We start from the raw sequence: 27,975 nt of genomic DNA on the forward strand, positions 1-27,975 counted from the left end.
CCTTAACAAATATAAAAGCAGCGATAGCTAATAAAGAAGCTTTGTGACTGTAAAAATGTCTTTGGCTTTAAGATTCTCCACATTGTGGGCTATTGGAAAAAGAAGTAAAAAGAGCAACAAGACAATGGTGCCAGTAGTTCAAGAGAGCACTTTCACTTGTTCTGTTGTTTTGATTTGATTTATTATTGCCACATGTATTGGGATACAGTGAAAAGTACTGGACGGGGTGCAGAGGAGATTCACTAGGTTGATTGCGGAGTTGAGAGGGTTGACTTATGAGGAGAGACTGAGTAGACTGGGGCTATACTCACTGGAATTCAGAAGAATGAGGGGAGATTTTATAGAAACATATAAGATTATGAAGGGAAAAGATAAGATAGAAGCAGGGAAGTTGTTTCCACTGGCGGGTGAAACTAGAACTAGGGGGCATAGCCTCAAAATAAGGGGAAGCAGATTTAGGACTGAGTTGAGGGGGAACTTCTTCACACAAAGGGTTGCGAATCTGTGGAATTCCCTGCCCAGTGAAGCAGTTGAGGCTACCTCATTGAATGTTTTTAAGGCAAGGATAGATAAATTTTTGAACAGTAAAGGAATTAAGGGTTATGGTGAGTGGGCGGGTAAGTGGAGCTGAGTCCACGAAAAGACCAGCCATGATCTTATTGAATGGCGGAGCAGGCTCAAGGGACCAGATGGCCTACTCCTGCTCCTAGTTCTTATGTTCTTATTGTTTCTTGTTATATGGACAAAGCATACCGTACCTAGAAAAGGAAAGGAGAGAGTGCAGAATGTAGTGTTACAGTCATAGCTAGGGTGTAGAGAAAGATCAACTTAATATGAGGTAGACATATTCAAAAGTCTGATGGTAGCAGGGAAGAATCTGTTCTTGAGTCAGTTGATACATGACCTCAGACTTTTGTATATTTTTCCTGCAGAAGAAGGTGGAAGAGAGAATGCCCGGGGTACGTGGGGTCCTTGATTATGATGGCTCCTTTTCTGAGGCAGCGGGAAGTGTAGATAGAGTCAATGGATGGGAGACTGGTTTGAGTGATGGGCTGGGCGTCGTTCATGAATCTTTGTAATTTTTTGTGGTCTTGGACAGAGCAACAGCCATACCAAACTGATGCGCCATAGAACGCATTCTTTCTGGGTGTATCTGTAAATGTTGGTGAGACTGATACCGGACATGCCGAATTTCCTTAGCCTCATGAGAAAATAGAGGCATTGGTGGGTTTTCTTCACTATTGCATTGGCGGGGAGGGACCAGGTCAGGCTGTTGGTGATCTGGACGCCTAGAAACCTGAAGCCCTCGACCATTTTCACTTCATCCCCATTGATGTAGACAGGGGCACGTTCTCCACTATGCTTCCTGAAGTGGATGACTATCTCCTTCGTTTTGTTGACATTGAGGGTGAGATTATTGTCGGTGCACCAATTCACCAGATTCTCTATCTCATTCCTGAAGTCCGTCTCATCATCGTAATGGGTCGGATCTCAAAACAGTGGTGTCATCAGCAAACTTGAAAATCGAGTTGGAGGGGAATTTGGCCCCACAGTGATGGTGTATAAGAAGTATAGTAAGGGGCTGAGGACACAGTTGAGGATAATCATCGAGGAGATGTTGTTGCCCATCCTTACTGATACTGATCCTTACTGTGATACATTCACAGGCCATTTTGCGGCAACCAAGCTAATTAGAGATAACAGTACTTAATCCTGGATGTACCAATGTCCCAAAACCAGGCGCGCATGAGTTGAAGCCCAGGGGTATAAGGAGTGGCAAATAAGAATAGAAGCTCAAAGGCATGTGTATCACAGCTGTAAAATACATCATACACAAACACATCCGTCTAAATTTGTTCCTATTTCTTAGTCACATATTATCAAAAAGATGATGCATGACGGTTTGTCTTCCCCACGAAAATATTTGAGTCCTGTCATTGTCAAAGTAATTCTTCCTCCAGTCTATCTTTCACATGCTAGACTCTACATAAGGTATCAGCTGCTCGTAAAAAGTAAGAACACATGTTTCTACAGAGCAAATTCTGATGCTGCTGAGGTCAAAAAAAAACATACAGTTCAATCCATGTACTGTCTGCTGAAGTGTGTTTGATCTAAATCTTTACATAGTCCGACATCTGTTAAAGCCTTTAACTGGGTTCCTTACTTGTGATTATTCAGGTATGAAGCTGAAACTCAAAATGTTATTGACAGCCCCGGATTCTGATCTGTCAGTGTGTATCCGTATTGTCTCTCTTCCTAATCCTCAGGGGAGATAGCAGTCAGACATTTTAAATGGCTGACTAAGAACAACAATGAAGTATTGACTAAAGCACAATATTGTGTAACAACAATGGCTAAACCGCTTACAGAATTCTTCATGTCTATAATTGCTCGCGTTCTTCAAATTATAATTCAGTACTGGCTAGCCATCACTTTAGAAAACAAGGATGTAATACAGAACAGACCTGGAGTGCCTTTAGAAAAGAGATTTAATCATTATGGGACAAGTGTGAAATCACCGTATCGTGCCTTAAAAATAGGTTTATTCCCGACTTCAGGCACAAACACAGGAACAACCACTATCCTCAAAAATCCATTCACGTTGTATCTCCAGCATGTTTTAGGGACATCATCCATGACCAAAGAGGAAATGCGTTAGTGAGGATAACAAAATTTGACCAGTAGGGATGTCAAAACTGGGTTAGCACTGCTGCCTCACAGCGTCAGAGACCCGGGTTCAATTCCGGCCTTGGGTCACTGTCTTGTGTGGAGTTTGCACATTGTCTGCGTGGGTTTCCTCCAGGTACTCCGGTTTCCTCCCACACTCCAAAAATGTGCAGGTTAGGTGGATTGTCATGCTAAATTTCCCCTTAGTGTCCCAAGACATATATACATAGGTTAGGGGGATTAGCAGAGTAACATACGTGTGGTTACGAGTTAGGGCCTGGAGAAGAGTTGGTGCAGACTCAATGGGCCGAATGGCTTTCTTCTGCATTGTAGGGACTCGATGATTCATATCTAAATGTATATCTGCAATAACCTATACTGCCAGTCTGCTCTGTAACTACAGAGTGCTCCTGAGTAACCTACACACCAGAACAGAAACATGAGTCTTGTTCAGTTTAAGTATTCTGAAATATCCACTCTGGTAGCTTGTTCCATTAAGTTCTGTGCTGGAAGGTGAGTGAGTGGGCTGCTCTGTGATTATTGGTTTGAAAGTGCATCCTCCTGGCTCATCACCTCATCCCAATGGTGTAATTAATACTGGGCATTTACTAAATGGGGAATTATAGAATTCCACCTCCTCCATGCTGTGAATGGGTAACAATAATGTCTTGACCCTATACTTCATTCTTTGTTTCTTGTACTTTGCCTCTTTTGAAATTGCATTGTACATTACTAGATTAGGTTAACATCATCTTTAAGATAAGGATGAAGGAAGTTCATACGAATGTGTGAATGAATTATTAATATTCAGACAATCTTGTTCCATTTGTGCCTCACTCTCCTTTCATTGCAGCTTTCTGTTTTCTCTCTAGCCTGTGGCATGTTACTTCTGGGATGGTACAGTGATGAAATCTTTCTTGAAACTTTGCTCATCAGTCATATAATGATAACAGAGAAAAGGTGTTTTTGTGCAATTGATTTTCAGGGAAGATTTCAAAAATTAAAGTTTTAAAATTTATTTATCAGTCACAAGTAAGCTTACATTAACACTGCAATGAAGTTACTGTGAAATTCCCCTAGTTGCCACCTTCCGGTGCCTGTTCGGGTCAATGCACCTATCCAACATGTCTTTCGGACTGTGGGAGGAAACCGGAGCACCCGGAGGAAACCCACATAGACACAGGGAGAACGTGCAAACTTCACACAGACAGTGACCCAAGCCGGGAATTGAACCCGGGTCCCTGGCGCTGTGCCACTGTGCTGCCCACAGACTGACAGATTTCTGTAATATTTTTTGCAATTTCTGACTGCGTTTTATAACTGATAGAATCCCTACAGCGGGATTGTGATCGGTGCGGACTCGATGGGCCGAATGGTATTCTATCCTTGGGATTCTATCCATTCGGCCCATCGAGTCCATACCGATCGCAATCCCACCCAGGCCCCATCCCCATAACCCCACTTATTAACTCTGCTTACCCCACCCCCCACCCCCCCAACACTAAGGGGCAATTTAACATGGCCAATCCACCTAACCCGCACATCTTTGGACTGTGGAGGAAACCGGAGCACCCGGAGGAAACCCACACAGACATGGGGAGAATGTGCAGACTCCGCACAGACAGTGACCCAAGTCAGGAATTGAGTCCGGGTCCCTGGCGCTGTGAGGCAGCTGTGCTAACCACTGTGCCACCACTGATGTTTTTGGTATTTTCAGGAGTTGATAATCTTTTACTTTGTTCCTTGCCAGGTTTGTGTGTTGAGTTTTCAATTGCTGTGAGTGTGTGGTTATTAGAATGCTGTATCGTGTGGAGCAATGACAGTTTCAGCTGAGGCAGGAAGTTTAAAGCAATGTCGTGTGGAGCAGTTTGTTTTAATGCACACAGATGACATGTTTATGTGGCTAAATGTGGAGCTGGGTTACTTCAATCCAGATATTATTCCAACTAATATCATTGCAGAAACTGACTCTAATTTTGTTTATAAAGTGGAACAGGATTTAGGAATGGTGTAAGTAGTTGTCATAGAATCCCTACAGTGCAGGAGAAGGCCATCCGGCCCATCGAGTCTGCACCGACCATAATCCCACCCAGGCCCTCTCATCTCTTCATTCCTAATGTGTTGCCATCATTTTTGAGATACCAGCAATTTTGTTCTTAAATTTACTGAAGAAAAGATTGGGATGTAAATACTTAGATGGACAGACTTTAGGGATTCAGGAGGTTAGTTACTCGCTGTAGAATTCCCAGAGCAGGTCAGAGACTGGCATTTCTGTGGTGAATAACTCACCTCCTGTTTCCCCAAAGCCTGCCCACCATGATTAAGGCACAGGTCAGGAGTGCAATGGACTACTCTCCAATTGCCTGGATGAGTGCAGCTCCAAAAACTACTAAAGAGGTTTGATACTATCCAGTGGAAAGCAGCCTGCTTGATTTATATCCTATTAACCACATTAAACCTTCACTCCCTCCACCACCGACACACAGTAACAGCAGTGTGTAGCACCTACAAGATGCACTGCAGCAACTCACCAAGGATCCTACAACAGCACCCTCCAAGCCCTGCAACCTCAGCCATCAAGAAGGACAGGGGTGGAAGATTTGTGGGAACACCAAGTTCCCCTCCAAGTTATGCACCTTCCTGACTTAGAAATACATCACCGTTCCTTCACCATTGCTGAGTCAAAATCCTGGAACTCCCTCCCTAATAGCACTGGGGGATAACCTACAGTAAGAAGTCTCACAACACCAGGTTAAAGTCCAACAGGTTTATTTGGTAGCAAATACCATAAGCTTTCGGAGCGCTGCCCCTTCGCCCCATCTGACGAAGGGGCAGTGCTCCGAAAGCTTATGGTATTTGCTACCAAATAAACCTGTTGGACTTTAACCTGGTGTTGTGAGACTTCTTACTGTGCTTACCCCAGTCCAACGCCGGCATCTCCACATCATGATAACCTACACAACAGGGACTGCAGCAGTTCAAGATGGCCGCTCGCCACCACCTTCTCGAGGGCAATTAGAGATGGGCAATAAATGCTGGCCTTGCCAGTGATGCCCATATCCTGTGAACAAATAAAACAAATGCTGAGGTCAAGATTCCAGTTGTATATGGTGACCCAATATGTCAAAAGATGACAGTATTTTCTCATGTTCCTATTTATAATTACCTCTTGGACAGCTAACATTATGACACATATGAAGTTATAACTTGACTAAATCTTGAATTTCTCAAAACTGTTTTTACTTAAGAAGATTATTGCAGCCATTTCGCACTACCTTTGTTCTAAGTGTAATGATTAAAGTAATTTATTAAGAAACTTTAAGGTTTTAATAGATTATTAATGTGCTCAGTTTGGGGTGTAAGATTTCTACGTTGAGTGTCTGTCGCTGTCTTGTGTAAAATGACATTTTCATCTCCATGCTGTTGTACTGATTAGGTTTTTTCCCCTTTGTCACAGGTTTCTGACAGATGTGACTATGTCTTAGTGAACGGCAAGGAGATGAGGGGCAAAGTGAATGCCATTGTCAATTTTACGTACGAGCATCTGAATGCACCGCTGGAAATCACTGTCTGGGTGCCTCGTCTTCCCCTTCAGATTGAGGTGTCTGACACTGAACTCAGTCAAATCAAAGGATGGCGTGTCCCTATCGTCTCAGACAAAAGGTAGAAGTGATTAGAAAATGTCTAATATATTGTGTACATTTGTATTATTTTTCTTTTCATTTTAGATACAAAATGCAGGTTTTTGAGAGACTTCAAGCCATAAGTGACCAATAAATATTTAGCCACCCCGACAGCCCCTCCTCGGCCGTTTACTGTGTTTGGTTCTGAAATTGAACCATTGTATTCCCTACGTACAATTACATGGAATGTACATCACAGAAACATTCTGCCTAATAGGTTCGAACCAGTATTTCTGTTCAACATGAGCCTTCACCCTCCTTACTTTATCTTAGCCTGTCGGCCCATCCTTCTGTTCCTTTTACCCTCACGTACTTATCCAGCATCTCCTTAAATCTATCTCTCCTGTTCATCTCGGCTACTCCATAAGGGAACAAGTCCCACATTCGGCCCACTCTGAGTGGAGCAATTTCTGCTGACTTACTTGTTAGTTTCATTAGAGATCTTATGCTCCCCTCATTTTGCACTCACACGCAGGTGGAAACGCGCGTTATTCCCATTAAAGGAATTCATTCGTGGGACATGGGCGTCGCTGGCTGGCCAGCATTTAATGCCCATCCCTAGGTGCCTGACAGCAGTTGAGAGTCAACCACATTGCTGTGGCTCTGGAGTCACATGTAGGCCAGACCAAGTAAGGACGGCAGATTTCCTTCCCTAAAGGACATTAGTGAACCAAATGGATTTTTCCGACAATCGACAATGGTTTCATGGTCATGAGTAGATTCTTAATTCCAGATATTTATTATTGAATTCAAATTCCACCATCTGTCATGGTGGGATTCAAATCTGGGTCCCCAGAACATTAGCTGAGTTTCTGGATTAAGTCTGATGATAATACCACTAGACCATTGCCTCCCCTTCTTCAGTGTTGGAGGACCTCCTAAGCCCTTTGGCTTTGAGACTCAACATGCTGTCCTTAATTGTACGGTGAACCCACCCTTTGATCACCAAGTGGCCGATTCTGTGCTGGGTGCCTATTCAAAGAACAAGAACAAAGAACAATACAGCACAGGAACAGGCCCTTCGGCCCTCCAAGCCCGAGCCGCTCCCTGGTCCAAACTAGACCATTCTTTTGTATCCCTCCATTCCCACTCCGTTCATATGGCTATCTCGATAAGTCTTAAACGTTCCCAGTGTGTCCGCCTCCACCACCTTGCCTGGCAGCGCATTCCAGGCCCCCACCACCCTCTGTGTAAAATATGTCCTTCTGATATCTGTGTTAAACTTCCCCCCCTTCACCTTGAACCTATGACCCCTCGTGAACGTCACCACCGACCTGGAGAAAAGCTTCCCACCGTTCACCCTATCTATGCCTTTCATAATTTTATACACCTCTATTAAGTCTCCCCTCATCTTCCGTCTTTCCAGGGAGAACAACCCCAGTTTACCCAATCTCTCCTCATAACTAAGCCCCTCCATACCAGGCAACATCCTGGTAAACCTCCTCTGTACTCTCTCCAAAGCCTCCACGTCCTTCAGGTAGTGTGGCGACCAGAACTGGACGCAGTATTCCAAATGCGGCCGAACCAATGTTCTATACATCTGCAACATCAGACCCCAACTTTTATACTCTATGCCCCGTCCTATAAAGACAAGCATGCCCTTTGCCCTCTTCACCACCTTCTCCACCTGTGACGTCACCTTCAAGGATCTGTGGACTTGCACACCCAGGTCCCTCTGCGTATCTACACCCTTTATGGTTCTGCCATTTATCGTATAGCTCCTCCCTACATTATTTCTACCAAAATGCATCACTTCGCATTTATCAGGATTGAACTCCATCTGCCATTTCTTTGCCCAAATTTCCAGCCTATCTATATTCTTCTGTAGCTTCTGACAATGCTCCTCACTATCTGCAAGTCCTGCCAATTTTGTGTCATCCGCAAACTTACTGATCATCCCAGTTACACCTTCTTCCAGATCGTTTATATAAATCACAAACAGCAGAGGTCCCAATACAGAGCCCTGCGGAACACCACTAGTCACAGGCCTCCAGCCGGAAAAAGACCCTTCCACTATCACCCTCCGTCTTCACACAGTGAAGGGATCTGACCCTAATGTCAGCACCCTGCAGCCTGTGGGGACATCTCTGTCCAGAGGCTCAGCTTTGAATTGAACAAGATGCCAGGGTTAATTCCTGCTGAGGGAGGCAATGACCTGGTGATAATATCGCTAGACTATTAATCCAGAAACTCAGCTAATGTTCTGGGGACCCGGGTTCAAATCCTGCCGTGGCAGACGGTGGAATTTGAATTCAATAAAAAATATCTGGAATTAAGAATGGCTCACTCATGTCCTTTGGGAAGGAAATCTGCCATCCTGCTGTCCTTACCTGCTCTGGCTTACATGTGAGCCACAGCAATGAGGTTGACCCTCAACTGCCCTCTGAATGGCCTAGCAAGCCATTCAGTACAAGGGCAACTCGGGATGGGCAATAACTGCTGGCCCTGTCAGCAGCACCCATGTTCCATGAATGAATAAAAAATAATTCAAACTGAGCACTGGTTGAGGGGAGGTATCGAGTCAGCGGTGAGGGTGCAGAGTTTGTAACAGATAAAGATAAATAATTACCTTTTCCTCTGAGCTTTGCTCATGGTTATACAATATCATCAGAACTCTTCAGCTGCCTTGTGACTTACTCCCGCCGATCCATTAACAATATTCCAAAAAAATAGTTGCAATCTGCTAGTAAATCAAGTTGCATTTTTTATGTTTCATTAGTTTAGACAGTTTACCCAGAACATTTATATCTCTGAAGATTTAAAGAAGCTAGCATTTTTTTTTTAAAGTACATTATTTATATAGGGCCCTAATTAGCAATTACAAAGATGACTAAACACTCACTAGCTCTTACATTGCTATACATTCCAAGTTCGAATAAGGCGTTAATTAGTTGTTACTGCACTGTGGGATGGAATTCGATGAAAGATGAAGAGGTGTGAGCTCCTAACTGTTTTACAACGCTGTCGCGTTGTAGCCTGTCTTTCCAACACAAGGAGAGATGAAAGTACCACACCTGGAGATGAATTCATATTGAAAGAACACGAAAGTGAGAAAAGAGAAATCTGTCCGGAAGTCTATTTGGCTGCGATCCTGTTGGTTTGGCTCCAAGCTAGCAAAGAGGAAGCAGGCTGTTGCTCACAACGGACAGAATGCTGCCTCTATCAGCCCCCTCATCTGTTACCTTTCACAAGAGTTGCAAAGAGAGAACAAGGAAACTGCTGCCTAACTTCCATTTTTCTTCAATTTAATATTCTTCCCCCCTCGAGACAGGAGCGGCAATTATTAAGGAGGGGGGAAGAAGATGGGAGGAGGAAGGCTTGCTGATGGCAGTCACGCAGGAGCAGAGCTCTGCCTGTGTACCCGCCGATCTAGAGGAGATGTATCCAAACTTAGTCATCACATTAATAGAATAGAATAGGCACAGTGGTTAGCACTGCTGCCTCACAGCACCAGGGACACGGGTTCAATTCCAACCTTGGGTCACTGTCTGTGCAGAGTCTGCACGTTCTCCCCATGTCTGAGTGGGTTTCCTCTGGGTGCTCTGGTTTCCTCCTACAGTCCAAAGATGTGCAGGTTAAGTGGATTGGCCATTGTAAATTGCCCCTTAGTGTCCTAAGATGTGCAGGTTAGGGGGTTTGGCAGGATAAATACATGGGGTTAGAGGGATAGTGCCTGGGTAAGATGCTCTGTCAGAGAGTCGGTGCAGACTCGATGGGCCAAATGGCCTCCTTCTACACTGTAGGGATTATATGATTTAACCTTCTCCTCATCTGTTGTCATGAGAAAAGCACTTTCGGTGAGAACTATGTTCTGTAGCACAAGAACAACACATTGTTGAAACAGCAACACACAAAGGAAAGAATTAGCGTTGGAATGAAAATTGCAGCCATTGTTACGAGTTGTTCAGACTGCCCACCCGACAGGAGACACCAGAGATTTTCCACTCCTTTACAAAGATTCATGGACTGAATTACGGTGGTAAAATGCCGTACACAATAAAAAGAAAATTGGCTTTATAACCAGCTTTTATTTTGGTTATAAATGTCCCCAGTCTTTGTCGTATAAATTGACTAACGCTGCTGAGTATTCCTTCTAAACTGCTGTTTTGGAGCAGTGCTCAATTTAATACAAGCCCTTATGTGCTGCTTAGCTGCCTTGTTATGTTTGTTTAGTTTCTGCCTAATTAAACTAAACTACTTTGGCTCCCTCCATCGCTCCCTTAGGTAATGTGCAATTTACTGTGGTCTTGCATCGTACACGCCTGAGAATTGCGGGACGCTGCTGAGTGTTTTCTCATTCATTCAAGAGACGCGGGATTTGTTGACTAGGATGGCATTCGTTGCCCGCCCCTAACTGCCCTTGAGAAGGTGGTGGTGTGCTGCATTCTTGATTAGCAGGGTAAATACATGGGGTTTCGGGGATAGGGCTCGAGTGGGATTGTTGTCGGTGCAGACTCGATGGGCCGAATGGCCCCCTTCTGCACTGTAGGGATTCTATAACCACTGCAGTCCATTTTGGCTCCAATCAGTTAGATTTGCAATGAGGTGTGGCTGGAGAGGTTGGGTGTGAGGGAAGTTGGTGGGGCGGGGGGCGGGCGGCAGTGGTGCTAAGCAGAGGGAAACTCAGCTAGACTTTGCCTTCTCCGTAAATGACCCTTGATTGAAAATGCTTCTCTTTAACTCAGTGGTTCCCAAACTTTTTTCACTGGGCCGCACTTTTGGAATAAAAATTTGCTCGCGCCACACCAATATTTTAAAGTTGATAAGAAATACATTCAAAAACAAAATAAAACAACTCCTAGCAGTGTTTGATTCATAACATAGAACACAACTACTTTATAATATGATCATGGAACATCGTCCCCAGCATCACTTGATGTTCTTGCTCTCACTTTGGAAAAATATCTATCCATGTTTAAATGTTTCTTTGATTGTCTTTGAATCTTCCCGCCACACTTGCCATCCTCTCTCGCCACACCAGTGTGGCACGCCGCACCCTTTGGGAACCACTGCTTTAACCCAACATCCAGCAGGAAAGGGATCGGGGGGAAATACGATGTTCCCATCATGGTGAGGTGGCAGCATTAATCATTCTGTAACTGAATTCTGATAATTCAGAGGCCTAGACTAATGATCCAGAGATCTGAGGTCATATCTCACCACAGCAGCTGGGGAATTTAAATTCCATTAATTAAATCAACTGGATTTCATTTTAAAGCTTGTGTCAGTATCAGTAACCATCAAACTGCCAGATTGCTGTGAAACCCATCTGGTTCACTAATGTTCTTGATTGACCCTTAACTGCCCTCTGGAGTGACTGAGCAAGTTACTCAGTTATATATCGAGAAGGTGGTTTTCTGTCGCGCAATTAGGCTTGGCCAGTAAATGTTGGCTTTGCCAATGCTAGGCCCACATCCCAACAATGAATTTTTAAAAATTATACAGTGCTCACCATTATTAATCTGTAAATGGAACAGCAACTTCTGACAAATGCACATTCAAAAGAGAAATCTAGGAAAGCCCTGTTTGAAATACTTTTCTCCATCAGAAGCTGAATTAAAAGTTAAAGTTTATTTATTGGTCACAAGTAAGGCTTACATTAACACTGCAATGAAGTTATTATGAAAATCCCCTAGTCGCCACACTCCGTGCATTGACTCCTGCTTGGGTCAATGCACCTAACCAGCACATCTTTCAGACTGTGGGAGGAAACCGGAACAAACCTACGCAGACACGGGGAGAACGTGCAAACTCCACAGCAATTGATTCACTGGTAGAGGTTGTCATGCCAAGTAGAATGGCAATGAAGATGTTACAAATTTTAAAACCACGGGAGCGATTCTCCCAGCCGGGAGACAGAAGCGGAGGCTGTTTAGCTTCCCACTGGGCGCCACGGCCTCTGTGCATCTCCGGCCGCCGGACTTCTGGCATCGTCAGCTTCACTTCGGAAATTGGTATGGAGCTAATTAAAATATTTAAATTCGAATTTCCATGCCATTAGCGGGCCCGGGACTGAAGCCTCTGGGCCCACTAGCCTCTGCCCCCCCATTGCCAGGAGTGTTTCAATCCAGCGTGGTATGCAACGGCTCCCCTCTAACAGGGGGTTGGCAGCCCGATCCTGCTGGAGTGAATGGAGGCCCACCAGGTGGTCAGGGGTATGGGGGATGCCCCTGAGCATTGCCAGCCTGTCAGTGCCAGCCTGGTCCCTTGGCACTGCCCAACGGACAAACTGGCAATGCCCAAGGGGCACCTCAACACTGCCCACCTGGCATTAGGCAGTGTCAAGGGGGCGGGGCCTATCAGGGGTGAGGCCTGTGGAGGGGAGATTGATGGGGGTGGGAAGGCCCCGCTGTCACTCTGCACTTGGGATCAGCGGCAGAGGAAGGGAGGTCAGCGTTCGGGACTGACCATCAGAGTGGAGGGGGTGGTGGGGGCGGGGGGGGGGGGGGGAACGGACTCCCTGCCGGAGTGGGGGGGTCGGGGAGCCGGGGGTTGGGACTGCGATAGGGGGGTCAGAACTGTCGGGTGGTGGGGGGATTTGGGGCTGCCAGTGATGGGGTGGGGGGATGTGAGATCGGGAGATGGAGACTGCCGGGGGTTGGAGCGGTTCGGAAGGCCAGCGATCAGGAGGTGGGACGGTTGATCATTGGGGAGGTTTCAGGGCTGGCCAGTGATTGGGAGGCCGGCAGTGCTGGGCTACTGCGTATGCGCCGATATCCACTTTGCGCATGTGCTATGCTCAGCACTACACTGCCGGCCTCTCCAGTGGGAATAGGTCTCACTCCCTGATTTTTACTGTGATTCACGCTAGGGCCCTCTGTGATGCACAGAGTGTGGGAGATTCATTTTGAAAATCCCGCTAAAAAAACCAGTGGGATTTACTCCAGCTTTTACACAAATTCGGCACTGAGAATTTTCCTGGGAGAATCCCAGTCCATCTTTTTAAAATGGACATAGGAAGGCTGGCAACACATCCTGTGATTTTGGCAAGTTTGACAAGTTTGGCTAAAACCAGACCAGTAACTCAAGCAAATCCCCAAATAGAATGTGGACAATCACAGTCACATGGGAAATTCACAAGTCTCTGTGTTAAAGGTGAACTCTCAACAGAACAAAACTATCACGTGTCAGCTGACTCGCTCTTCTGCTTCACTCTGGGCCAGAAAGTCATCGCAAATCAATGTATTTTCTGAACAGCATTCCGAAGGACAATTTAAATTAAGTGGGGTCATTCAGTTACTACAAACATGCATATCTCAACAGCTCTAAGTGTGTGAAAGGCTGGATCACAAATGTGGTAAAAAAATTCCACTATCTTATTTGGAAGAAGGAATTGGTCACATGATTAAGGCAGCCATGTTATGTATTCTTTAAAAAAATAGCAGAAGCAAAACCCTGAGCAGTACTGTCTAAAATACTATTGAGCCAGCTGGTTAATACAGCCAAGGTGAAATAGTCATACCTTGAAATTGGGAGAAATCCTCTCCCCCAACCTGTTCCCACAATGTGGCGAGGCCGGGGTTGGACTGGGGTAGGCACAGTAAGAAGTCTCACAACACCAGGTTAAATTCCAACAGGTTTATTTGGTAGCACGAGCTTTCGGAGCACTACTCCTTCAATCAGGTGAGTGGAGAATTGGATTCACAAACAGGGCATATAAAGACACAAACTCAATTACAAGATAATGGTTGGAATGCGAGTCTTAACAGATAATCAAGTCTTTACAGGTGCAGACAATGCGAGTGGAGAGAGGGTTAAGCACCGGTTAAAGAGGTGTGAATTGTCTCAAGCCAGGACAGTTAGTGAGATTTTGCAAGTCCAGGCAAGTCATGGTGGTTACAGATAGTGTGACATGAACCCAAGATCCTGGTTGAGGCCGTCCTCATGTGTGCGGAACTTGGCTATCAGTTTCTGCTGGGCACTTCTGCGTTGTCATGTGTCGTGAAGGCCGCCTTGGAAAACACTTACCCGAAGATCAGAGGCTGAATGCCCTTGACTGCTGAAGTGTTCCCCGACAGGAAAAGAACACTCCTGCCTGGTGTCGAGCGGTGTCCGTTCAGCAATCCATTCCTGTGTTTTTGTGAATGTCTAATTTATGTACTTTAATTAGATTCCTGTTGTCGGGATTTTTTTCTTGGCACTAAGTAAAACTTTAAAAAAAAACTCTTGGCTTGAAGAAAGGGACTAATGCATTTTAATAAAAGTGGAGGAATGAGAGTTATGAAGTGTGCTTGAGTTAAGTACAGTTAATCATCTTCTGCTTTATTGGACCCATGGGCTAGAGACCTCAAAGTGAATAGGTGACTACACAGTGGTGTAGTATTATAATTTTTCTATTGCTTGTTAATTAAGCTCCAGTGATTATAGTAGTGAAGATTGGAAGGCAGAGGAAAGAAAGCAGCATTGTCCCCTGATGCCTCACAGCTATCACAAGCAGATGCATATATAGTTTTTCAATATTTCCTTACATCAATAATACCCAAAAAACAGCAACAATGGGGGGGTGTAAAGAATTATTTCGGTGAATGAATACCCAGGGTCAAATCGTTCAGGTGTTAATTTAAATTACAATCGTTGATGCACTGTAACCTCCCAGTCTGGAATGCTTGGGAAAAAGTCATTTTTGGATTTTGGAATTTACTGGATTATATACGTCATTAGAATGCCTAACTACACTTGTCTGAACCAGAAAATACCATAGATGTAAATTTTTACCTGAAGCATAAAAGTGTTAAAACATTACAAAGCAATAATTTAAAAAATCATTTTGTTTATCCACGTATTATATCTTCCATGTTTCTGCTCCCAAAGTACTGTGCTAACATGACGATTAGGTTTGGTCAAAATTATTCAGGATGATTGGTGTTTCCGGCCAATAGATTTCTGGACAGGAGTAGTTACAGTGTAGAATGTAAGTGGCTAAAATATACTGATTACACATTCACTGCAGGGACGGCACGGTGGAACAGTGGTTAGCACTGCTGCCTCACAGCTCCAGGGAACCCTAGTTCGATTCCCGGCTTGGGTCACTGTCTGTGCGGAGTTTGCACTTTCTCCCTGTGTCTGCGTGGGTTTCCTCTGGGTGCTCCGGTTTCTTCCACAGTCTGAAAGACGTGCAGGTTAGGTGCATTGGCCATGATGAATTCTCCCTCAGTGTACCCGAACAGGCGCTGAAGTGTGGCGACTAGGGGATTTTCACAGTAACTTCATTGCCATGTGAATGTAAGCCTATTTGTGACACTAATAAATAAACTTAAACTGTAAAGCACTGGACAGCCCGGAAATTGTACTTTAAGTATTCCCCAAGAAAACAGGGGGCTGGCATTATTTCTGAAGAGTCTGTTTTGGTGGAAACTCCTGACTCCTTTGATTGCATGGATTTTGAACAGGGATAAATTAATGATTTATGAATCAGACAAGTAACTAATATCTTAGGGCAGTGGTAGAGAACACATTGTATCCCTCTGGTATTACCAAACATAGTCATGCATTCTCTTTGGTCAGGGCTTGCACTCAGCTTGTAGATGGGATTCTTCAGGTGTCAGCACTTCAGCTGCACAGTCGATTGCTCTGAACCTTCTTAAAAATCTTGGGTGGGATTCTCCGGCCGTGCTCACCCCAAAACCTGAGAATCGCACCCGAGGTCAATGGATCTTTGTGTCATTTGCCCCCCGCCTGTTACAATTCCCATGGCGGGCAGGACAGGTGAAATCCCCCCCCCCCACCCCCCAACCTTTACTTCTGTGTGAATTTTGCAAAGAATTTTGCAAAGAATTTTGCAAAGATTTGCTACCAAATAAACGTGTTGGACTTTAACCTGGTGTTGTTAAAACTCTTACTGAATTTTGCAAAACCAGGGGTGGGTTTTTCCAGTCCTTCCCTCCAGCAGGATGATCCAGTCCCACTGAAAGTGACGCCCGTGGCAGGACTGGTGAGCCACACAGATACCAGGAACGTCATAGACATTGGTGGGACTGGAAGATCCCGCTAGCAGTCAATGGTGATCCGCACTCCCCCCCCCCCCCCATGCCGGAAAACACGTCACAGGGTTGGGGGGGAAAACCCCACCCTAGATCTCTAGTTATCGTTCATGTTTCTCAACGATTTGCCATTATAAATTATGGCCGGAATTCTCTGGCCGTTCACGCCGGTGGGATTCTCCGGTCCTGCTGACAGCGCAGCTCCGCCAGTGGGTTTCCCGCCAGCGTGGGGTGACATCAATGGGAATTCCCATTGACAGCGGCGGGACCAGAGAATCCCACTGCTAGCAAACAACGCACCACCTCCCGTCGGCGGGAAACACACGGTTGGGAGGCTGGAGAATCTCGCCCTTTGTGTTCACATTTGTATGTCTACACCCTCTGTAATTATCCCCTAGCCTCAAACCCTCTACATAATTGTGACTTTCTTTATCAAATGAAATTACTTAATCACAAATAAAAGTATAAAAACAGAGGCCAAAAAGCCCATTCTTTCCTGCTGTTTTTTTCTTGAACATTGGTCTCTTGGTTCTCCAATGTCAGGAGCCAGTGATTGACAAACAACTGTCAAACTATAAATATCTTGATTAGCAATTAGTTTCCAGTGACCTCAGTGTGTGCCACAGCGAATATTAAAGATTCCACGATGTGAGTTGAAAAAGTGCAAGTCGCTCCCTCCCTCCTCCTCCCACCCATTGCTTTGTCTAACATTTGCTCCTCCGTCTACACCACTTAAAGAAAAGCACAGTAGCTGGCCATTCGTCTCGTTGCTGCTTCTTTGGATTGTGCTGTGCCCAAATTGGTTATCAGCTTTGGCTGCATAACTTCCATTCCAAATAGAGTCACATTTTATTCTGAGCGCTCCTGCCCATTCTTGCAGGGGAGTGCCTTTATATGGAGGCAGCGCTGAAGAGTACCAGCAGTCTTGGAGCAGTTAAAACTGACCCATTTTCTATTTATCGTCTCCCGGTACACAGTGTGAGATGCATTTCCCCACCGTGATACATGTTTATGTTTAAACCTTGAAGTGGAAAAAAACAGGGATTTCCTGGCTGGCGAGTGTGTCGGTGTCACAAGAGAAAAATCATTCAAAGAGAAACAAAAATGCTCTTTTGGTGGGCAGTGCAGTGATAACATTAGTTTGTGGATAGTCACATTTCTGACTCGAGGCTTAAAAGTCTTCAAAAACTCGGTAATGGACAAACCCACAACAGTAGAGTTCCCAATTGCCTGAAATAAACTGCATGCTGGTTGCTTTTAAGGGCGCACATTGCTTACTATGATCCCAGCCAATTTTAGATGATGTCGGTAATGTTCCTTGGAAAGCTCCAAGTGTGTATACTGATAATGCTGGAGTTTAACAAGCAAAAATCACAAGGCTTGCTGTCACAGTACTGATTAGCTCTTGCTGTTTGTCCGCAAATAATACCCCTTCCCTTAGGGCACTTTATAGCAGTGTTGTCACTTGAAGATTGGAAAGCCCCACGCTGCAATGAGGTGGCTACACCTCCAATTAGCAGGTCCACAAATCGACCACAAAGCATTGATTTGATTCTAACCTCTCATTGCCAAGTGTCTCTCTCTAGGCGCATTGGCAAGCACCTCTTTCCTCAACCAAGGAGAACAGTCACCAGTTAGTTTAGAGACAAATGTCAGGAATGGATTTGTGCAGATACCAGAAATTAATTGACAGTCGCACAATCCACAATAAAGCTCATCTTAACGTCCGTGAGTACACTACATCATCCTCCAAACTACAGCTCCGACACACACACACTGTTGAGTACAAACTCCTCCACCTGCTGGAGATGCAGGGATTGCATAACCAACAAGCTCACCGAAACAGGGTCTAGAATAGATGAATAAACAGTCATGTAACTACACTCCAAGAAATGTCATTGCGGAACCTCTAAGTGTTCCCATTAGTTCATTGACAGGCATCTGCATTCAACGTAGCAAAAGGACCAGAGTGTAAGATGATTTCTGGCTCGCCAGTCGCATTTATATTCTGAACATCCAGAAACAATTTAATGCACGAGACTTGCTTACCAACTGCTGCTTAATCAGGGACATTGAACATGAGGTGTGCTGGTCATAAGGCTGACTCCAAACTCAGGCTGCTGAGCACTACATCAGTTCTCCCTGAAACCTTGGACCTTTTTAGCAACATTGGCATTCCTGGGTAAAGGAGCATTGAAGCTGTTGATATTAGGAATGAGTTAACAGTTACCTTCCACTTCAGTCCTAAATTGGATGTTAATCATTTAATGGAAGTCACTGGGATATGTGAAGAGGGTACAGGTGGCACTGTTGTTGGAAGTATATGTGGAGTTAAATCAGAAAATAAAGTGAGTTTATGAAGAAACAGGACTTGTTTTTCCTTTACTGGACTGCAACTGAAAGGTTCAAACACTTGGCATCATGTACTTGAAAAATGTCAGGAGATTCTTGCAACCTGGTGTTGGATAAACATTTGTGCCTCCCTGCAGTAATTGGCTATTTAAAATGTAGTTCCCTTCTGCATCATTTAATTGTCCTATTCTTTTCTTCTTGCTCTTGGAATGTAGATTTTTACGCTTGACAGCCGATCAGAAAGTTAGATTTTACCAAGCCTTCATTAAAAGGGTAATAATGAACATTCAGTGAGGGGTGAAGTTGAGTAAGAGTTGGGACAAAGCCAACAATTTAATTGGCTTGAGTTCCTATTTCGGCATAAAACACAAAGGAGCGTTTAATATTGCCCTTAATATATGAAGGTTATTAATAAAGGCTTTGACCAAACACTCTTTATGCTCACTCAGCCAGTGGGATCGCTTGTTTGGTTCAGTCTTTCTGCTAATGTACAGTTCAATTATGTTCCAGTTCTCAGCTTTCATACAGAAAAATGGGAGAAATTGTCAGGCTGTGATTCATCTCAGGGATTTCACACTGTCATAATCTGTTACAGTTTAATGTGAGTGGTTTGTAAGGTTCAGCAGACCCTTAATTATCCCGTTTAACTCCCAACATCTCCGGCATTGTGGTGAGCAGTGCCACGAAGCCGCATCGCAGATTGGAGAAATATGATTTGATTGCCCAAGTTAGTTGAATCACATCAGCACAGACAAGGCCTACCTGTGGACAGGGGAGCTGGTGTCCAATGCGTTGTAGCCTATCTAGGTAAGGCACTGTGGTTTCAATTGTAGGTTAATCATCTCCTCTCACATTAAGAGTTTGTATAGGGAGATAAAAAGAACTGAAAACAAAAGGAAGTCCCCTTGTATCTCTAGTTCTATCTTATATAATATCTGGGCTAAGAGGAGAGAGTGAAGGAATGGAACAAATTGAATAGCTTTTTCAGAGAGCCAGTACGGACACAATGGACCGAATGATCTCCTTCTATGCCTTATGAATCTGTGATTTTGAAGTAAAGAAATCCAAAACATCCTTTGAATTCAATTACTAAGGAGATGTAGGAAGAACATTAACGATGGAAGTGAGAATCACTTCCATCGTTAATGTTCTTCCTACATCTCCTTTGTAATTGAATTGCTAACAATGGAATGGTATTTTTTCCACTGAGGGCTTTATCAGGACCAATTCTGTGGCATACGATAAATGGCAATACTGGTTATTTTAGGGCAATTAGCATCGAGCACTGTCATTGTCTATTTGGCCATTGTTCAGCAAATGGCTAGCAACAGCATTTAAAGGGCAGGTGCTTCCACCCAAGAAAAACACAAGGATAACAGAATTATCCTTGTTAATACTATATAATCAGACAGTACAGTATGTTAAATAGATGCAAAGATATGGAGCAGTTTCTTGTGTTTTAAGTATTTTAGAAGATGGCGCTGTAATATTTGGGAGGTCAACTTGCTTCTCGTTGTAACACGCAATAGGCAATAATATTAGCTTGGGTCCCTGGCTTTGCAAATGCCACAGAAGTAACAGGTCAATAGTTCATCGAGTGTGAATCTCCTGGTTTCAATGTGCATGCTGCTTATTATTACCAAGTGATGGGCCCAGGACATGAACCAATAAAGTGAAAAGATTAATTTTGATGGAATCCATCCATATTTCCTCATTAGAATGTGTGATTTCAGTCATGGGAAATGTCAGCCAACTTAGAAATTTCCAAACTTGATAGCAAGAAATCTATCCTCTGAATCAGAACTTCTGTGGGGGAGAAATGTGGGACTGCGCCAGTAAAAATGGAATTGAACAGAGCAGCAAGAGGTGCAAACTTGTTAAATGGTGACATACAATCAATTGTTTCATGTCCTGTAGTCCGAGAAAATTTGGCATTGTCATTTTAACCCTGTGGAAATTCTCTTTCGTGCATGAAGTTGCTTTGGAAACTCCTGGGTTTACCTTCCCAGTGCCCAATCTTTCGCTATTTAAGCCACCAGTTTCTGTCATGCTAAATCCTGACTCTCAAACTGTAGTTGTAACTTTAAAGCAACACAAGGATCACAGCATAACTGCAATAAAGCAAGTGCCACCCCGTGTGTTTTACACTGGGTGAGGCCACCTGGAAGAACTAAATCTCACACTGCTTGATCTTCTCACCCATTGCAGTGTATGCAACACCGGTGCAAGAGCTAACTTTACAACGTGATGCCCAGGTTGTCTGCGTATATGTTGTTAATGCTGAAAAAGGGCTATTAATAAGGTTACTGTTTTCTAACGTATTAAATGTCACTGGTGTGTTTGACTAATGCTTAAAAGACTTAACTGGTTAGAAACACAAATATTTAAAAATATTCATGCTTAGATATTCCATGTAGGAAATTCTGCTTTCCCCAGTTAGTTTGTTATAGAATTCATTGACAGCAATATTCTCAAAATAGTCTGAATGCAAAATTGGTCCATGTTGTATCACACATTATAAGACAATCCACCTTTCGCTTCTCAACATTCAATTATGACAATGATATAATTGAGATTTCAATATGAGATTTATGAAAGCAAATTAAAACTCAATAAAATACTAAACATATTGGGGCGGCACAGTGGTTAGCACGGCTGCCTCACAGCGTCAGGGACTCGGGTTCAATTCCAGCCTTGGGTTACTGTCTGTGTGGAGCTTGCACATTCTCCCCATGTCTGCGTGGGTTTCCTCCAGCTGTTCTGGTTTCCTCCCACACTCCAAAGATGTGCAGGTTAGGTTGATTGGTCATGGTAAATTGTCTCTTAGTGTCAGGGGGATTAGCCGGTGGAGTTCATGGGGATAGGTACTGGATGGGTCTGACAGTATCTGTGGAGAGAGAATAGAGCCGACCGTTTCAAGTCTGGATGATCCTTTGTTGAAGGGTCATCTAGACTCAAAACATTGGCTCTATTCTCTCCCCACAGATGCTGTCAGACCTGCTGAGATTTTCCAGCATTTTCTGTTTTTGTTTCAGATTCCAGCATCTGCAGTATTTTGCTTTTAATTTGGGTACTGGGTGGGATTGTGGTCGGTGCAGACTCGATGGGCCAGATGGCCTCCTCCTGTGCTGTAGGGACTCGATGATATTGTCAGATAACGAATCTGTGAATTTTAAGAAATCCAGCAGGAATTATGAAACATAGGGACAGGGAAACAGACATGTCCTGTTGATATCAGAAGACATTGGCTCCAAGTATTTTCAGTGATGCCAGCATATATATGAAAGATGTTTTCGAAACAGTTAAAGCAATGAACTGGCTCTTGCTGCTCACGATGGATCTTTGGCTTCTAATCAGAGACAAGGGGAAACCAGAGCTGGTGATTGAGATAAACAGCCAGCTTTCCAAATTCCAATTGACAGGAGGATGAGAAAAAGTGGTCTCATCTCCACAGAGCATCAGAAATACCAAGGAATATATGTAAGGATTGGGAAACTGACGGCAGGTGGACTGGGATATGGGAGCCAGGCACAATTAACGACGCAAGGAGAAGATCAGTCTTATGGTGCAGCGCTAAAAATAAATTCCACAAAGTGGGCCTGACAGAATAACGAAGCATTGTCATCAGAAAAGAAAGTAAGTTTTGTATTGACGTATCTCAGAAGTTTCCAGCACAATGGCGATTTTTTTGTTAATGACAAGTGATACAGAGCTGGCCTTTTCCACCCATCGACATGAAGGGGTAAGAAATACAGATGGCATCGAAGACTTGAACACAATGCATGACTCGGACCCAGGGTGAGAAAACGCAGTCAAATTTGAAAATAGGAGGTGTTGTTGGGGTTTCCGAGGTGGCCGGTGCTGCCTGAACTTCAGACAATACAAGACCCACGAAGCCAGTGTCTCAGTTTAAAGACATAACTTTCTTTGGACTAGCAGCCACTAGGAGACCATCAAAGGGTCAGGATAGCTCTGAGATAGAGCAGCTAGACTTCTCCGATGAAATCTGACGTATACAATTCAAAACAGATCAATTATAGGTTTTTCGAATCAATTACCCCCGCCTTTTATTAGCTTTAAATCAATCATTTTCAATATACATAAATCAACAATAATACCTGTCATACATCTTAGCCAATCACATCTTACTCTCTGGCATAATGGCATTTTATTATTCCGTATAATTTGGAAACTAACTCCTGTTTTGGCTGACTCCTCTTCCCGTGTTGCCTAGTAACCTCAGGAGCTAGCCCAAAGTTCAAATGAACATTCCCATGAGCTCCCTTAAAGGTCACTGCCAAACCAGATTAACGCATGACTGCACGTCTGGCCCTGTATCCATTTTAGCTGGACAGTGAATAAACCCAATACATGAAATATGATTAAGTGTTTTAAATGTTCTCTCTGTCCAAAAGTCTACTGATAAATCTTGCATATTCTCAAGGTCCATGATGCTTCGCAGCAAATTGCTCTTGGCTAAAATGAACAATATACCTTTAAAAATATATTAATACATTTAAAATATCAGTATATATGTTTTAAATCATGAATAATTGTTTAAATCTCTTATTCCATTTCATATGTGTAAACTTGTTTTAAAAGTCGTTAAACTCAATGCTGGTAGTTCTATCAGTGCCTCCACGATCATCAGCCCCACAAGGCTGTGTTCTCAGTCCCCTATTGCACTCCTTATACACCTATGACTGTGCGGCCAAATTCCCCTCTAATTTGATTTTCAAGTTTGCTGACGACACCCACGTAGTGGGTCGGGTCTCAAACAATGACGAGACAGAGTACAGGAATAGGATAGAGAACCTGGTGAACTGGTGCGGCAACAATAATCTCTCCCTCAATGTCAACAAAATGAAGGAGATTGTCATCAACTTCAGGAAGCATAAAGGAGAACATACCTCTGTCTACATCAATGGGGACGAAGTAGAAAGGGCCGGGAGCTTCAAGTTTTTAAGGTGTCCAGATCACCAACAACCTGTCCTGGTCCCCCCATGCCGACACTATAGTTAAGAAAGCTCACCAACACCTCTACTTTCTCAGAAGACTAACAAAATTTGGCATGTCAGCTACGACTCTCACCAACTTTTAAAGATGCACCATAGAAAGCATTCTTTCTGGTTGTATCACAGCTTGGTATGGCTCCTGCTCTGCCCAAGACCGCAAGGATCTACAAAAGGTCATGAATGTAGCCCAATCCATCATGCAAAGCAGCCTCCCATCCATTGACTCTGTCTACATTTCCCACTGCCTCGGCAAAGCACCAGCATAATTAAGGGCCCCACGCATCCCGGACATTCTCTCTTCCACCTTCTTCCTTTGGGAAAAAGAGGTCACGTACCAACCGACTTAAGAACAGCTTCTTCCTTGCTGCTGTCAGACTTTTGAATGGACTTACCTTGCATTAAGTTGATCTTTCTCTACACGCTAGCTATGACTGTAACACTATATTCTGCACTCTCTCGTTTCCTTCTCTATGAACAGTATGTTTTGTCTGTATAGCGCGCAAGAAACAATACTTTTCACTGTATGATAATACATGTGACAATAATAAATCAAATCAACTCAAATTAATGTCTAATGGTTTAAAAATCTTACTAACCTTTCAGGATTCTCCCTCTTACAGGAGGCATAGCCTGGATGATTCAGTGGGTAAACCTTTATCGTCATTTGCATCAAATTCTACTGACATTGACACTGGAATTTTCCTGTCCCGCCCACATGGGAATCGTAGTGCGGGGGCTGGGGGGGGGGGGGGGGGGGGCAGGGGGCAGATCATACAAAGGTCCGTTGACCTTGGGCGGTTCTGAGGTCCCGCTTAACTTGACACAACAATAGTGAACTTGTGCAGATGATAAAACCACAATGGTGACTGGTGTAAGAAATGGATCTACACTAATGCAGTAGGGTGTAATTTTATGGAGCTGTAAGTAATGTAGTAAGGAGTCTAACAACACCAGGTTAAAGTCCGACCAGACAGTTAAAGTCCAATGGTTGGACTTTAACCTGCTGTTGTTAGACTGTTACCCCAGTCCAACACCGGCATCGCCACATCATGACTACCATCGACGCTAATGCCAGTTGCTGGGGTAGAGTAGGTGTCACGCTCAGCAAAGGCACATCAAATTTCTAATTTTTAAGACACAATCTTTATTCAATATGGACCCTTTAAACTGGACCTTTCCTTTAAAAGTGGACAATGCGCTGTAAAGGCTAAAGGTCCGGTGATCTGGCTCATGTATTCAAGAACTGCTTCACTGTCCAACAGACAAAAGAGGGCAGCCCAGGTGAAAATGTGTTAGCTACACATATGCTGAGTCCATCAAAGGACATTCCTGAACTGATTGGCTCATTTTAAAATAAAAATGGCAATTGTCTTAACTCCCTCAGGATAAATGTCTTTAAAGAATAAACCAGGATGTGGCCAATTAACCCAGCACAATGAATCATATATTGAAAAGGAATTACAATTGTGAGGAGTCGCATGGTAAAGCAGCCATGTTTATGCCTTTGTGATATTGTAAGTGCCGTCTGTAGAAAGACATGGTAGAAAAAAGGGCAATAACATTTATGTCTTACGAACCAGAGTTTGTTGCATCATAAGGCCCCCAAGCCTGTTTTAATTCAGTGCACCGATATAGCAAACCGCACATCTGGCAATAAGGATACAAGCACCTGCAGATGACCAATCTCTTCAAGAGAATCCTGAAAACGACTGTGGCGTCAGACTTGGGCTGGTCAATTCATTTAAATTACCCGAGGAGTGAAGATATCTTCTTCATCAGGCCCGCAACATGTGTATTCCAGAACAAGACAATTACGTGAATGATGAACTATTCTTTTTGCTTGTAACCTGTAAAAGTGCACTATTCTCCTGAACTGTATTTTCTTTGAGTGTGTTTGTGTGTGTGACTTTGTGAGTGTGTGTTGTAACAGTATATTTCGGGGTGAGGGGGTACATAATCATCCTTCCTTACTTTAAACCTACGGAAAAGTTTGCTGCTGGTTATTTAAATTAACCACACACTCCAGGGCCTAAAGAAAGACACAAACATCTTCCTCTCAAAAGCTTACTGCTTATGGACAATTGGGAATGGGAACAGGTCACTCTCACCCACTCTGTAACATGAGGTAGGCTTACCTTTCAGGCAGCTGCATCCCAACTGGGAATGTTTGGGATCAATTCCCATTAATAGCACTCCTCAACTTGACATGCCTGAGAAAAATCCGATAAAAGGGCTGTTTTCCACAGTAAAGTACATGGCTAAAACAGTTTTCTCAACAGGTATTAGACCAACGACCTGTCTGGGGGCTAATTCTGGAACGCTATTACCAGTTGCTTAACCAAGCAGTAATTTAGCTGGAGGAAACTGTAGTGAAATAACGTTTATATTTCCAGCACTACCTCTCCTCCAGTCTCCCTCTAGCACACCAAATACTCTTACACTAAAACTATAAAATGAATTGTTTTTATTTTCCCCAGCCTGAATGTAAATCAGTTCCAATGGGATTGCACTGATGATAAAGCTGGAGTCAACTTAAGAGGAGTTTTGTTCCGTTCTGTTTCAAAATATGCCGTGGCATTTATGTACAACGCACGGTGGCACAGTGGTTAGCACTGCTGCCTCACAGCGTCAGGGACCTGGATTCAATTCCGGGCTTGGGTCATTGTATGTGTGAAGTTTGCACATTCTCCGCGTGTCTGCGTGGGTTTCTTCCGGGTGCTCCAGTTTCCCCTCACAGTCTGAAAGACGTGCTGGTTAGGTGCATTGGCCATGAGAAATTTTCTCTCAGTGTACCCAAACAGCCGCCGGAATGTGGCGACTCGGGGATTTTCACAGTAACTTCATTGCAATGTTAATGTAATCCAGAGTATGTCACTAATAAATTTTTTTAAAATTTTGAAAGCTGTCAGATGGTCAGTAATTGATTATTTTTAAATTTGATTTGATTTGTTATTGTCACATGTGTTAGTATACAGTAAAAAGTATTATTTCTTACACGTTATACGGACAAAGCATACCGTTCATAGAGAAGGAAAGGAGAGAGTGCAGAATGTAGCGTTACAGTCATAGCTAAGGTCTAGTGAAAGATCAGCTGAATACATGGTAGGTCCATTCAAAAGTCTGATGGTAGCAGGAACGAAGCTGTTCTTGAGTCAGTTGGTACGTGTCCTCAGACTTTTGTATCTTTTTCCCAGGCGGAAGAAGGTGGAAGAGAGCATGTCCTCGATGTGTGGGGTCCTTGATTATGCTGGCTGCTTTTCCGAGGCAGGGGGAAGTGTAGACAGAGTCAGTGGATTAACTGCATTACTGCTGCATCTCACATTTCACCTGGAACAGATGTTACATTGAATTAAAGGAGGTTTTGTGGTAATATTCCCCTGCCTCCGAAGCAGAAGCTCCGGGTTCGAGTACCACCCCAGGACCTGATGGCCAAGGAAGGTGCATTCATAACGGTGCCAAACAGGTTGAGTATCAGCCTACAAAATCCTTCCAACACATGCCAATGGCAGGCAGTGAGAGCGGGAGACTTGATATGCAGCGGCACCCCTCAAGCTGTAAGCCTCTGGCCTCTGTCACTGGATCCCTACAGTGCAGAAGAGACCATTTGACCCATTAAGTCTGCAATGACTCGCTGACAGAGCATCTTACCCAGGCCCTCTCCCCTGCCCTTTTCCTGTAATTCTACCCATTCCCCATGGCTAATCCATCTAGCCTACATATCTTGGGACACTAAGGGGCAATTTAGCATGGCGAATCCACCTAACCCAAACATCTTTGGATGACCTGTTCCAGGGAAAGAGAAACAACAGCAACAATAATGTGTCAGATTCAATGAAATGATATTTGACCAAGAATTCTGAAAGTACACATTGATAAAGAAGTGTGCAAGGGTTATAAGCTGAATCATTTCAGCTAGTAGTGAAGGTGAAGATCACATTCTTTATGTTTTTTTTTATTCATTTGTGGGACATGGGCGCTGCTGGCTGGCAAGCATTTATTGCCCATCCCTTGTTGTCCGAGGGCAGTTGAGAGTCAACCACATTGCTGTGGCTCTGGACTCACATGTAGGCCAGACCAGATAAGGACAGCAGATTTCCTTCCCTGAAGGACTTAGTGATCCAGATGGGTTTTTCCGACAATCGGCAATGCTTTTGTGGTCATCAGCAGATTCCTAATTCCAGATATTTTTTATCGAATTCAAATTCCACCATCTGCCGTGGCGGGATTCGAACCCGGGTCCCCAGAACATTAGCTGAGTTTCTGGATAAATAGTCTAAC

General features: G+C 43.9%; 1 protein-coding gene across 1 annotated transcript in view; it reads left to right on the forward strand.

Annotated features, from left to right (window-relative positions):
- LOC144502775 (transmembrane protein 132C-like) overlaps window positions 1–27,975 on the forward strand; it is a 1,024,516-nt gene that overhangs the window by 946,879 nt on the left and 49,662 nt on the right. Inside the window, exon 6 of the mRNA XM_078227043.1 lies at window positions 6,125–6,330. Coding sequence (XP_078083169.1) covers window positions 6,125–6,330 — 206 coding nt within the window. The remainder of the gene's footprint in view (window positions 1–6,124; window positions 6,331–27,975) is intronic.

Source organism: Mustelus asterias, chromosome 13 (assembly GCF_964213995.1).
Source record: "Mustelus asterias chromosome 13, sMusAst1.hap1.1, whole genome shotgun sequence".
NCBI classification, from domain to species: Eukaryota; Metazoa; Chordata; class Chondrichthyes; order Carcharhiniformes; family Triakidae; genus Mustelus; species Mustelus asterias.